The following is a 14,747-nucleotide window of genomic DNA, read 5'->3' on the forward strand; positions in this document are numbered from 1 at the left end:
GAGCGAGCAGTTATGGCTGCTCTCAGTTCCGTCCCCAGCGGCTCTGCAACTGCTGCAAACCTCGGAGAGAAAGCTGCCTTCCCGCTTCTCCCGTTTGAGTATGGGTCCCTAGAGACTCGCCCAGATCTGGAGCTCAGAGTCTGAAACTCCCTCCCAATTGAAAACAACAACCACGCCCTCCGCCGCCGGCCCGCTCCACATGCACTCCGCACCTTAGTATTTCACTTCAGCACTGTGCCTCCTCTGAGTCTGGGTATGGTTTCCTCTTTCCTCCTAGTTGTAGAACTTCCACTCAGCCAGCCTTCCTGTGGTTCTGGATGATGTCCGGTCCGTCTTTTAGTTGTATTTTTGAAGTGGTTGTTCGAGGCAGCAAACTCCGGCGTTAACCTATGCCGCCATCTTGGTTCTCTCCAGAGTGGCACCTGATATTTTATTTTAACCTGCCCTCCTAAAAAAATATTTTTCAATGATCATTACCAGCTCCCATAGGCTACTGATATGAACTTTCTTTGCGACTTTTCTTTAAATGTTTATTTACCAGGATGATTTATTGAAAATCAGGGAAATGATGAAATGACTATTTGCTTAAATATCAAAGGTGCCAAGAAAAACTTTCTGGACTATGAATTTTCATTTGGAGAAGAATCCCATGTTTTATCTTCCCAAGAGACTAGTTCAACCAAATGTGGACTGTGCTTCTTCAAAATAATTGTTTTAACTGCACGTTCTATTACCAGAGACTCCTAACAGATTTATATGAGATTGGAGACATTGTCCTCTCTATCTTTCATGTACATAGTCTCATACCTAAATTTTAAAAAATATGTGTCAGCTATTATCTGTCTTTCTCACTTAGGAAATGGTTAAAAGCCTGGAGCCCTGAGTGACACATGGGGGCATTTAAGAGAGACAGTCTTTTTAAAAAATATATTTTTATTGATTTCAGAGAGGAAGGGAGAGGGAGAGAGAATCATTGATCAGCTGCCTCTTGCACGCCCCCTACTGGGGATCAAGCCCACAACCCTGGCTTGTGTCCTTGACTGGAATCGGACCCAGGAACCTTCTGTCCGCAGGCTGATGGAGAGCCAGTATTTAAAATAATAACAATTTAAGGATTTCTATTTTGTGCCTTACAAAACTGCTCTACCTCCATCTAACTGTATTTTTCGTCCATTTTCTTTTTAAAAACATGAGAAAAAGAGCATAAAGATCCCAAAGAAAAGCATGTGGTTTGTTAAAATATGAATATAATTCTCTTTACTCATAACTAGAATCCACTTTGGTGGAGTCTTTTAGACCTCAGCCTGCTGCTGCTGATTTTCCCACTTACTAAATATGAGAAGCATTTGCCATTTAAAAAATGGCACCAGATTCATGGCACTACTTCTGACATAAATTAGAAGCAAGTACTGTTTGAAATTATGGCATACATCCAGCAATTCTATTAATCATGACTGCAAAAAAAAATGTTGATGGTAGATTCTTGGAAAGCCAAACAAAATTTCTGTGTCTTTGAAGCTTATTTTTGTGAAATTACTATCTCACTTTTTCCCTTTAATGTTTGTGGAAAGTGCTATACTGGTATCCGTAGAGAGGAGATTCTTTTTATCTACAGAAATAGGAGTCTCTCTGAGGAACAGTTTTATGGCTTGTGGTCTTAACTTGTGTGTAATAGAGGATTTTCCAAGTGCCTTAGCGACTGGGTTTCATCATGTAGTGACAAGCTCTGCCTCCGTCTGGATCTGTTCAGAGCCAAAGGAACTCACCAGAGGGCTAGCCTCTGTTATGTTGTCATTAGCCTCTGATTGGCCCTTTAGTTGCTTTTACAAGCAGTGGTTTGTCCACTAAGACCATAGATATTTGGAGAGTTTGTTATCTTGTATGAGTGTGTGTGTGTGTGTGTGTGTGTGTGTGTGTGTGTAGGTGTGTGTGTGCACGCACTTAAAACTTTATAAAATAACTCTTACATGACTTTTATTTGAGCACTTTTGCTGCTGTCATCGTAGTCTTCAATCTATGCTAAGCCATAAGTTGATAGATACTGCTATAATGATTTCTTTGACTCTTAACTGAGATCTGTTAATGAGATAATAAACAATCTCACTATTCCCATATTTGCCAAAGCTGACATAATTGTGAGGATAAAGTACATTCTGCTTGAGACAGTTATCATATTAGATGTTCCCTGGCACAGTACAGGCAATCATTAATATTTCTTAAATCTAATTTGATGAGGTTGAGTGTGGGTTGGAAAGACAGAGATATAAAGGATATTTTTTGAAAGCTATCATGAATTAGAAATGGAGATAAAGTTTTGAAGTCATAATTTTACTCTGTAAAGAAATTATGCTCTTGTGTTATAGAATTAAACTACATTGAGAGGATAATTCAAGTTGAATTAGATTTCAAAGTTCTCAAAATTGTTGATGAAAAATTCCCTACTGAAAACTATTCTGATTGGGTGTTGTGTAATGGAGTAGTAGGTAATCTAAATTTCATCTTTTATGGATGGGATTATAGATGAGAAATGATTGCTTTTGTTGTACTTTTGTTTCAATTACATGCTATGCATTATCTTATAAAAGGCAAATCTAAGTAACATAATTTATCAAAGAAGAGGTGATTCAAAAAATCAGTGTACCTCTTCTGCAGCTTAGCAAGAGGGTAAAAGTCTGCATATACCATGTATGTTTTAAGCCAATGGTTAAGAAAATAAAAGTGATAATGCTGGAAGTGAATTTCAAATCGAATGTAAATGGGGTGATGGAAGAAAAAGCTACTGTGGAATGTTAACACTCTGCTGTTTAATAGGCTCTAGATACACAGCCAGAGGAACTCAGTGGTCGAGAATTTACTGACAAATAAGGAGCATGGCTGTGATGAAAAGGATGAAGATGCCTTAGAGCAGCGGTTCTCAACCTGTGGGTCGCAACCCCTTTGGTGGTCGAACGACCCTTTCACAGGGGTCGCCTAAGACCATCCTGCATATCAGATATCTACATTATGATTCATAACAGTAGCAACATTACAGTTATGAAGTAGCAACGAAAATAACTTTATGGTTGGGTCACAACATGAGGAACTGTATTAAAGGGCCAGAAGGTTGAGAACCACTGACTTAGAGGAAGTGACACTGGCCCAAAAATTTCATAGTTAAGGAACTCTTGGAGATATTTCATGGTAGTAAAAGGGCAAAGGTTAAAGCATTGGAAACTGATCTAAACTTAGAAAGGAATGTGACAATTCACAAAAACTTAGAAAAATTCTCACTCTGTATTGTAAGTTACATGATGAGAAGACAAAACACTGTTCAAACTATTCTTGAAAAGCTTATTACGAAGAAATAAAACTTTAATTCTCCACATTTTAACTTACAGTGTATTAAATACAGGTTAGTTTTACTATTTTCTTCATTTTCCTATAGATTTATAATTGACAATAAGAGAGTTTTTTAATATTTTTGATAGATGCTTTAAAATGATGCTTCTGTATGGTTGTGTCAATTTACACCACCATCAAAGGTTCAGGAGAATCCATTAGTACTCTCTCTGATACCATGTTCTGTCTCTGCTGTTTTCAGCTATTTGTTCAAGCTCTTCCTCTGATTGTTTCCTATTTTAATGGACAAAAATACACTTAGATTTTTGATTTCCTATAAAAGGGTGGGGCTGGCCTAAACCCTGTTGTGTTTTAGATACTCTTGTTCTCCTTTCCTTTACCCCCATTTTTTAAAAAATAAGTTAGACCGACTGCTTCAGTTTACTTACCATTCTCCTCCTCTTAGTTCTTGCAGTCATCTAAGAATAGACACCTTGAGGACAGTGGACATGTCTGTGTTATTAGAAGCCAGTACCTAGCCTAGATATTGACATAAGGTCAATACTTAAAGTTTTATTTAAAGAAATGTGTTCATAAAAGCCACTACCCACCATTCACCCTGGCCCATTCATCCATCCTTCCTTTCTCTACCACCTCTTCGTTTTGGCTTTTGGGAAATACCACTCCACCTTCCCATGCCTTCTCCCTGCATCCACGTCCATTTCCCTGTGCATTTTCTTTGTTCCAGACAAAGTAGACTGCTCACTGTTCATCTGCTGCCTTTCATATGCCTTCCTTTCTTTGAACGTCTCCTTATGCTGGCCTTCCTCCTAGATGTTTGCTCTGCTCTGTCCTCTCTTTGCTTCCCTCAGCTCTGCCTGCTGTCCCAGACCATCATTGCCCCGCCAAAGGCTTACTCTATGACTTACTTTCTGATCTCCCTCTCCCCAACCACCCCAGACTTTCTCCTTTAAACAACTATAGACCTCTGCAACTGCTTTGTAGAGGCTACCAAGTATGATCCATTTATGCTGTTATATTTACCTCCTCCCACAAAAATAGAAGCTCCCCGAGGAATCTCTCATTCTTTCCTTCAATGTGTAACATAGTTCTTACACACAGTTGGTATTCAATGAATATTTTGTTGGATTGTCCTGTAAAGTGGCATTCCAGAGAGCTGTCAAGGAAACTCTATCCCACTAAAAATATTAAGAATTGTTTTATGAGTTCTTTTTTTTTCTTCTGACTCACAAATAAAAGTTCTGTTGTCCTTTGGTACTGTATGATGTATCCACTAATTTTAAAATGTCAAAGGCCAGGAGAGTGGAGAATGAGGAAGTACCAAGATGTTAGAACCGGAAATATTTTTAGGAATTCCATGTGGTCCAACCCATTTAATTTTACAGGTGAATAAACTGCTGTCTAGAATGCTTAATGACTTGCCCCAAATCTTACAACCAAATTGTGGTAACATTTGGACCAGAGATGTAGTCACCTAACCCTGTCCAGTGTTTTTCCCACAAGGTGCCACAGTGCATATGAAGGTATTGTTTAGGTTTGTGTGATTCAGCTATTAAAGGAGACAGCTAATGTTCGCATTGCCTTTCAAATAGGAAATTTACTAACTAGATTTTCCTCTTTTTCTCTCTTGTAAGTTCTATAATTGGATTAATTTATATCAACTGGAAAATTTCTAGCAACATTAACTTTGGATGGCATAGATTTATTGCTAACATTTAAGTAGTCTTTTGGTTTTTCTTGGTGTTTTTTAAAAAATATATTTTTGTTGACTTCAGAGAGGAAGGGAGAGGGAGAGAGAGAACCATCAACGATGAGAGAAAATTATTGATTGGCTGCCTCCTGCATGCCCCTACTGGGGATTGAGCTCACAATCCAGGCATATGCCCTGATTGGGAATTGAACCGTGACCTCCTGGTTCATAGGTTCATGCTTAACCACTAGGCCATGCTGGCCGGACATAAGTAGTCTTTTTGTTGAAGTATAACATAAATACAGAAAAGTTCATAATGCAGAAGTGCAGTTTGAATTGTCAGAAAGTGAACACGATTGTTTGACCTGTGCTTTGATCAGGAAACAGAGTAACATCAGCAAGTTTAGAAACATTTAAAGAAATAAAACGTTTGAAGAAATAAAGAGTTTTGAAGCTATATAATTTTCTTTTTATCTCTCCACAGATATTGTCAGTCTGTGTCTTAACAATAATCCTTGGCTGTATATTTGGGTTGAAACCAAGCTGTGCCAAAGAAGGTAACTAGTACTGTGTATGTCTGTTGATATTCAGCCTTCTTCAGAATGTGATAAGTGTTATGTTCTAATCCTATGGCTGCTCCATGATAGTGCATATTTGATGCTGGTTTGAGCCGCCTTAAAACTCTTTTATTTTATCCATATTTTATTTACTTGGAAAATATCATCCTAAAAAAATAAAGAGGGGCTATGATAGAAACACCAACCAAACAAACGGAAAACTCCCAAAACAACAAAATAAATTAAGCCAATGGTTAAGAAAATAAAAGAAACAAACAAGCAGACGTGGCCCATGGGTTATGGCATCAGGCTCCTGCAGCCGATCGCTGCCTCCCCCAGGCACTCCTTTCTCCTTGAGCTGTGAGTTGCAAAGCAACTCCAGAGGTTACCAGGTGACCAGTCAGCATCCCTGGGCAACCTGTTCTCATGGCTCTTAAAATTGTGGACTTAGTGGTTTCAAAGCAATTGTGGTATTTTTAAGCTAATACATGTGTGGTGTGTGTGTTTATATCGAGTGTAGAAATTATCCAGCATTGATAAGATCACTATAAATCATAAAACCGAATCACAGCTCATTGTAGGAGTCATTATTTTGCCTCTGAGGTTTGTTTTCCCCTTGTAAAAGTCATTGAAAATTAAAATTCAGTTTTGAAAATTCTTTTCCTGTTTAACGATTCTGTAATTGTACTATTAGTCATTAAAAAATTTAGTGATTATTAAGCTATTATTTATTGTTGAAATGAATGAAATGTAGTAATTTTATGTATTTAGTCAACAATCTTACAGGCATACCTTAGAGATATTGCAGGTGTGGTTCCAGACCACAGCAATAGAGCCAGTATGACAATAAAGCAAGTTGTAATCTTTTTGCTGGTTAAGGCTCTTGCTGTCAGTTGGTAAAAAAAAAAATGCAGCATCTGTGAAGCACAATAAAGCGCAGCACAATAAAAGGAGATGTGCCTGTATTCAGAGCAAAAATTAAGAAGCTGCAGACTTTAGTGTTCGCTGTGTAGCTTTTTGGCATGCAGTAATTTACCTTGAGTTCAGTTTGACATGCAAACATAGCAGTTTTAAACCTGACATAGTGTGTGTGCATAGTATTTTAAAAAATTTCTAGATGCATATTAATGAGCTTAAAATAATACCTATTATTCTAATAGCTTTTCCCCACCCTGTGTCAGGAAAATAAGCACTTCTGACTCTAAAAAGCATTGTCATTTTATGTCCTTAAAATTGCCTAAAATCCCAGTGTCATTAGAGTTAAGTTCTGTGGCAGTGTCTTGCTGGGTCAGGAGACTATTCAAGTCAAGAGCTAGGATTATTCCTTTCTTCTGTTGGACTTCCATGTATATATTTTTCTCATCATCCTGATTTTTTAGAAATCCAATAAAGATTCTAGGTTGTTCTAGATATCTAGTAAAGAGTTTCAATGTAAAATTGTTTTTAGTGAAAACTATTTTCTTCCATATCCTCTATTTATCTATTTAGGGAAAACTTATTAGTACCGATGATAGTCACGTGTTTTGTGGGTACAAGGGATACATTGTGCTGGGCAAAATTTGGGTGTGGTCTTTGTTCTTAAGAAGTTTGTAGTCTAGTGTGAGACTGGGATACTGATCAAATAATCCAGTTACAAATGGAATTAAGTGACTGAGAGGAAGGATATGATTTTATAAAAGTTTAAGAAAGCAAAGTGGATTGAGATTGGGCAGTTTGGGAGAGCTTCTTAGAGGGAGCCAGGCTGGACCTGAAGGTGAAATGGGTGTTCAAGGTGATGGTGATTGAGGGGGTGAGCAGTCCCGCAGAATGTGTTCTGCATAATCCCATTACTTCTTTACACTAAGACAGAGAGTAAGGTAAGTCAGGTATTCTCTCTCTTTCTGAAAGATTCATAGATAATCACTTTAAAAATCTTTTCTCCCATTTTGAAATTTTAGAGAACTCCATGACTGTTTAAGCCAACCTTCAGACAAGCCCCTATTTGGACTTTTCTTTACTATCCCATAAAGTATTTAAGTCTTAGCAAACCCAGTAGGGTTGTAATAAGAAAGAAAAAACTTCTCTTTTTTTCTATGGCAAGAGAGAAAATCATGAATTCTGTATATAGGTTACCTTCTATTTGTATCAGTTTCCATGTGTATTTGTGAAAGCTTCTTAGGTAACTTTATTATTCCTTCTGTGTTTCCTAAAGTAGTATTTGAATTGTAGAGAAGATGCACTTAGGTGTTTGCTTTGTAATTCTATAATGATTAGAAACATCTAACTCGTTATTCCATATTTTCAGTTAAAAGCTGCAAAGGTCGCTGTTTTGAAAGAACCTTTGGGAACTGTCGCTGTGATGTTGCTTGCGTTGAACTTGGAAACTGCTGCCTCGATTACCAGGAGACGTGTATAGAACCAGGTAAAAATGTGCTGGGGAAAAAGGCAGTCATAGGCATTAGTAAAACCACAGGATGTTTCTGAATCTTTTAGGTACGCGATTACCTAATTCATTTGAGATTTTTAAAAATTTGGCTTTTATATTTCCATAGAGAAAAAAATTCCACATATTTTGGCCATTAAACACTATATGGCCAGCAACACGGTGCCTATTTTTAATGTACAACCTAATTTGCATTTAAACTAAGGTCAAAGGAACATATGTGACTATTTTATTAAAGCAAGAGTTCTTGAATGTCCACGTAAACTTTAAGATAAAACCTTCAGAACATGGAAAATTTTCTCAGTTTGATGTCGACTTCTCTACGTCTGACATGGAATAATATTTAAGTGGGAGTGAGCCAGATTTAGATTCAAGTTTGAGAACCCTGCAAATGGCTGGTGGAAAAAGCCAAGACCTTCCTATGAATTCCATCATAAGAATTGTTTGTCCACATTGTAGAATGCTGAGATTCTGGGGTTTTAGTGACATAATAACAACTGCTCTGTTTGTTCTGATTGACATTGTGATGGAAGGTTCTGTGACGAACTGAAAGTTATGGACCAGTTTGTTGTCTCTTACGGGTCCTACTCCAGAAGACAACAATTCTGTGTTGAGTTTGGACCCTGAAATTGTTGTTGATATTTATTCCTAGAGCACATATGGACTTGCAGCAAGTTCAGGTGTGGTGAGAAAAGGCTGCCCCGAAGCCTCTGCTCCTGCTCAGATGACTGCAGGGACCATGGTGACTGCTGCATCAACTACAGCCCTGTGTGTCGAGGTCAGGTTTCCATGTTCTCAGCCGTCTCTACAGCCTCACGTCTTCCTAGGTCTTAGCTGGCTTTTGCACACGTTTTATTTTTTCACATTAGGAGTCATGTTAATTGGCCAACCATACTAGCTGAAAAAATATTTTTAAACATTTTATTAAAGAAAATTTCAAGCATTTACATGAGTAAAAAGAAAGTGTATTGTGAACATTGTACCTACACCCAGATTAATAATTATTATCTGCACAGGGATAACCATGTTTTGTCTATAGTGATTCATTCACCAGCTACCACCCCCTCCTGTTGTTTTGACATTAGCTTTATATTTAATGCCGTATTGTGGAAAGGTCATCCCGGCTGACTCCTGTGTCCCAGGTTCCCTTGTAAAAACACAAGGATCATGACTTCCATGCCACCCCAATAAATTCAATTAAAAAAGTAGCAGCAACTTAGATGCTGAATTTATGACATGAGTAATAGGAGGAGCTTAAATGATAGGTTTACTGTTGGGCCCACTAGAGCTTGACATAGCTCTGTAAATATGAGCATGGTCACAACATTCTGAGATAGAGGTGAGAGAGAGAGCTCTCATGGATTTCAGGGACTGTGCTCAAAGAATGAACAATATCTCTATATTCCTCACTGCATAAAAGTAAATTTATCCTTTATGATGGCCTCTACCTCTCTTAGGAATCATGAGGCTCGTTTCATATGAACATGAGACTTTAATTTTTCCACAGGATTCTGTCTCCTAATTTTCTAAAATTATAGCCAGGTAGCTGTGGCAGTTTGTCTGAGAATCCACAGCACAGAGCCAGGTCAGAGGGTCTCAGGAAGGGCAGTGATCTCTTCCTCAAATTAAAAAAAAAAAGAAAATGCAGCAAGAATATTGCATTGCATCAAATGTAACATCATGTCTGGGGAAAAAATGACTACACATTGCCTAAATTCTTACTGGAAATGACTTAGGCATTTAGGATAATCTGTTCATTTTGTGAAAGGTACAGTGGGAAAATATTGAAAACTCAACTTCCTAAGGCATATTATTAAGATTACATTTTCTTTTTTTAAAAAAACATTAGGTTCTTAGACTTCAGTAGGTCATATTTTAGATCATTAAAAGGAAGCTTATGTTAAAACACAGGAAGAGGAGTTTCCATCCTGTCTACTTCATTTCTGACCTCTCTATCATATATTGCTTGTGTCACTCATTTCAAACTCATTGCATATTCTCTTTTGTCAGTTATTGTTGTCTCATGTGTTTACTTTCTCTCCATAGTTAGATTATGAGTTCTTAGCAAATAGACAGCATCTCACACTTTTATATTTTAAAAAAAGTCTACCGTGCATTGAGAGAGTGGATGTGAAATTACTGCAAAGGATTAGTTAGTATGTAAACTGATGTTATTAGGATGTCTTGTCTAGATGTTACAGGATTCCTTGAAATTCCTTGGCACTATCTAGCTCTGTTTGAGAGGAACTGACATCATAGATTTAATACCAGAATGTTTTGTTGGGTGGGATAGAAGGAGGGTTATAAATTTTGGCTGAAAATATGAACAATTTAAAAATGGAAAAGATGCCTTGAAGATCTCACAAATGTAATATTATATTTTAGTCCTGTGATGATACATTCATTTTTTTGTGTGATATCAACTAATTCTTTGGAAACAAATTTTTATTTTGAAACAGATTACCTCCCTCTTTTCATTATACTTCCCTAGAACCATGTCCCATGTTACCTATGTAAATGTTAACACATTTTGTTTTTAGAATCTGTCTTAATGTGTCTCACAAGCATCATATTGTTATTGCTATTAAGTGTGTTCATTTTGTTTTATTTCTTTAAAATATTTTAGGTGAGAAAAGTTGGGTAGAAGAAACGTGTGAGAGCATTAATGAGCCACAGTGTCCAGCAGGGTAAGATGACATTCTGAGATACAAATTTTTTCTATTTAGAAATAATTTTTCTTTCCAAATTGAAAAGATAAAATAATTATTATTCATTGGTTCATTAAACATGAATTTCAGGCCTCATATTTGGCACTGGGTGTGTAGAGATGGTATAAAGTGGTGTGATCCCCACTCTGGAATGTAGTGGAAAAAAGAGAAGTCATGAATATGTAGTATTTAGGTATTCGTGAGTGTTGGGTGGAAATATTTGTATCTTCCTTCTTAGAAGGAAGGGCGCCTTTACTTTCATATGGAGTTTTGAGAGTTGAACTTGTAGCAAATTATTTTACAGCTTCTTCTTTATATTTTTGCATTTGGTTCCTTTATAAATTTGGGGGATAAGCAACATGTCTGTGAGAGGATGTTACATGATTTTTACAATTCATATTTGTTCTTTTTGTCCTTAGAGTATTTGGCACTTAGAGTATTTTATATTTACTAGGCCATCAAATAAAGGTTTTGTGGAATTCAGGGAATGGAAATTTTATAAAAGATGTTAGATACATTTAGCTTTGCTCCACTTGAGATCTTCTGCATGCCCCACACTGGGGATCATACCCACAACTCGGGCATGTGTCCTGACTGGGAATCAAACCATGACCTCCTGGTTCATAGGTCGATGCTCAACCACTGAGCCATGCCAGCTGGGCTTGAGTTATTCATTTCAAGAAATATATTTTTACCTCTTTGAAATGATTTTTCCAAACTATTAAAAATGTTAGTTTATTTTTATGTATATAATTTATTTTTGCTTTATAAAATATGTATTTTTTTTCTTTGGGATGGGAGAATATATTTTGTTGTTTAAAACAATAGTAATAGCAATAGAAAAAGCTAAACTCCAACCAAAAAGTTCCAAAAGAAGAGACTTTTTTTAAAAGGACACTTCTCATGTACCTTAAGCTGCCTTTTAAGTCCAAGATATACAGGAAATTTTTGACTTAGTGAATTTTGAATTTTTCCTTTTCTTCTAAACATTGATCATTATTTTTCAATTATAATGTTGAGGTTTTTTTTAGTGGAAAAACGTACCTTCTTTCTTTACAAGAAGATCATAATTTAAAACACATTTTATTATACTGGAAATTGATTTGCCAGTATATTTACCTGGTGGTTCAGTAAACTGTTTTTATGTTTGCTGTTGATTGAGTATAAATAACTTTATAAAGATACAGACCATTGAGATTATATGCAGCTGATTCTGCAGAGTCACCCAACAGAGTGTGGTATAAACACTAGCCACTGTAAATTATATAAATTATATACACATCTCTTCCTTTTTCTATTTGTGTTTGTATATGAGAGTAAGCTGGGGAGGAGATAGAGTTGAAAAAAGCAAGGCGAGGTAAACATTAGCTCTCAAAGTTTGAATTACTGAGTACATTTTCAGTGGAAAGTTTTTCCCATGGTTATTCAGTGATATATAACTCTCCTGCCATCTACCAGATAGCATTAGAAGCTGCAGGATTTCTGAACCATGCCTGTTTTGGTGTAGTCACGTAACAGTTGTCCATAGTTGTTCTCTTTTCCTGAGTATATCATTGTATGTTTTTTTTTCCTTCTTTGCTTCCCTGTTTAGATTTTCACACCACAGACTGTGTGTGTGTGCTGTCATTGTTCATTCCTAGCTTTGGATCATTTCTTTGTTGTTTATATTTAAATGCAGTAAATACCTCTTAAACTTCTCTGTTAAATATTAATATCTTTTAAATATATTAAACCTAAAAACTAACTATTGTATATAACTTATGTGATATTAGGTGCCACTTATTAGATTTAAGTATAGACAATATAAGAAAGTGGTTTTTCAGGAAAAAATTTAATGGAAATAAAAACATAATTTAGAAAATAATTTGTGTTAACATTTATTCTGATGCATATTGGGAAAATATTGCATTCTAGTAGCATTTGGTTAGCTTGTAGAATAGAAGAAACCATGGGTGATATTCTCTGTATGGTGACTCAATGGTATGAGTGCTTAATAAATACTGTTTGATAATAGATAGATATATAATAAAATGTAAAAGCATGTATATGAATATAAATGCTTATAAAATATCCTTCATGAGGTTGCTAGCTGAGTTTGCTGGTTAACTCTAGATTACACACCGACCTCAGTGGAAAATCTTCATTGGATGTGTGTCTTCTTTCTTTAAACATGTTCTTTTTTCCTATTGCCCAGGTTTGAAACACCTCCTACCCTCTTATTTTCTTTGGATGGTTTCAGAGCAGAATATTTACACACCTGGGGTGGACTTCTTCCTGTTATTAGCAGACTAAGTGAGTAACTTCTGAATTTACTATTGGAGTATCACGATTTCAATGAGATAGTCAAGGGACACAGTCTTTTTTTGGAAAAGTACTGGCAGTTTGAACTTGACTGTTTCACTAAACTTCCCTGATATGGAGTGGTTGAACTTGATAATAAGGAACTAGTGTTTAATATTGTAATTACTCTAAAGCTTCCTTTTAAATACTGCTAAAATTTGTTTTTTATTTCTTACTGGAAGAAGATAGTTTTTAGAAATATCACTTGACATAAAAACTCCTTAGTGAAGAGCCTGCATAGGCAAGGAAGGCCCTGTTCTCACCAGCCAGGACCATGGGCCTTCAAGCTTGCATCTGGCCCTTTGTTACCAGGGGGAGGAAGGTTTTTCTTGATGGCATCAAACATGGCACCCTGAGTTCAGAATTAAGTAGCTGTGGGTACTGATATGTGAAGTTTAAAAGATACCAATACACAATTAGCCTGTCTAGCTTGAAATAACTGGGGAATGTGGTCTGTCATTATGAAGTGTTTGGAAGGCAGTGAGATAGACACATGCCAATTTAAGGAACATTGTGAGGCAATGAGGTATTAAAATGCTAGAATCAATGAGGTATTAAAATGTTCCTTCCTCAATAGCGGATGCAGAAGGAGCTGATTCAGGAACAATCTGACTTCTACTCTTTCTCTGACTTGAAAACAGAATATGCCTTTTTTTCTTTCAGCAGCATTGAGTTTGTCCAATGTGAGCTAGTTCTGAATCTATGGGTTGGGACATGGTCACCCCAGCTACCATTTCACCCTAGTTTTAATTTTATACAGATTTAGCTACTAGTTCAGTTTTGTTGTTGTTGTTGCTATTGTCTTGTGTGTGTTTTTGAGTGTTTTTTGGACTACCTCTTGCAATTTAGGTATGTGACCACTAAATAGTCACAAAGATCTAACAAGCATCATTATTATAAATGGTCCATCTGGAACTTAATGTTATTGATTAATATAGGATAATTACTTCATTGGCTTAATTATTTTGTTTAATATTTTTGACTAGGAGAAAAATTAACTCTCTTTTAACATTGAATTTGAGTTAATAATTTTGCTTTAAAATTCACCCTGAATTTGTATATGATTATAAACTCCTTATGGGTTAATGTTTTTATATGATTTATAGACTGCTGTGGTACCACAGCTAAATAAGGTAAACAGATTGTCAATTGTATTTAATAACCATCTTTCATTTTTTTTCCTTTGTAGAAAATTGTGGAACATATGCTAGAAACTTGAGACCAGTATATCCATCAAAAACTTTCCCCAATCACTACAGCATTGTCACAGTAAGCTCTGCATTTCAACTTTTATGTGTTCACAGACGTGAGATGTCAATGTAGCATTTTTTGAGAGATTAATTAGATATCAGATCAGAAACAAACAAACTTCTTTTCCAATGTATAGTTAAGCCAAGAAACCTAGATTCTGGTGGGTCTTTGCTACTAACTAGTCGTGGCCTTGGGAAGGTCACTTTACCTTCTGAGTCTCATTTTTCTCACCTGAAAATAGGTGGCCAAAGACCTCAATAAGTGCTTTCTTGGTTCCTTTTAGTTTTAAGATCTCTGATTCTTAGATCCTGTTTTTTTCTGACTAGTTTTGTAGCTTACTTTATTTAAGCCCCCAAACTATCTCACACTGGCGTGTTTGCAACTTACCTTTCCAGTCATCTTTTTTTAAAAAAATTGTTGACACTATTACAGATGTCCCC

General features: G+C 36.2%; 1 protein-coding gene across 1 annotated transcript in view; it reads left to right on the plus strand.

The window, feature by feature from the left end:
* Positions 1 to 14,747, plus strand: part of ENPP1 (ectonucleotide pyrophosphatase/phosphodiesterase 1) — a gene marked incomplete at its 5' end in the record, with an annotated part of 61,060 nt that overhangs the window by 19,107 nt on the left and 27,206 nt on the right. Inside the window, 6 exons of the mRNA XM_005859118.2 lie at positions 5,514 to 5,586; positions 7,871 to 7,987; positions 8,661 to 8,786; positions 10,635 to 10,695; positions 12,911 to 13,008; positions 14,246 to 14,325. Coding sequence (XP_005859180.1) covers positions 5,514 to 5,586; positions 7,871 to 7,987; positions 8,661 to 8,786; positions 10,635 to 10,695; positions 12,911 to 13,008; positions 14,246 to 14,325 — 555 coding nt within the window. The remainder of the gene's footprint in view (positions 1 to 5,513; positions 5,587 to 7,870; positions 7,988 to 8,660; positions 8,787 to 10,634; positions 10,696 to 12,910; positions 13,009 to 14,245; positions 14,326 to 14,747) is intronic.

The sequence above is a fragment of the Myotis brandtii genome, unplaced genomic scaffold (assembly GCF_000412655.1).
Source record: "Myotis brandtii unplaced genomic scaffold, ASM41265v1 scaffold123, whole genome shotgun sequence".
Classification (NCBI taxonomy): Eukaryota; Metazoa; Chordata; class Mammalia; order Chiroptera; family Vespertilionidae; genus Myotis; species Myotis brandtii.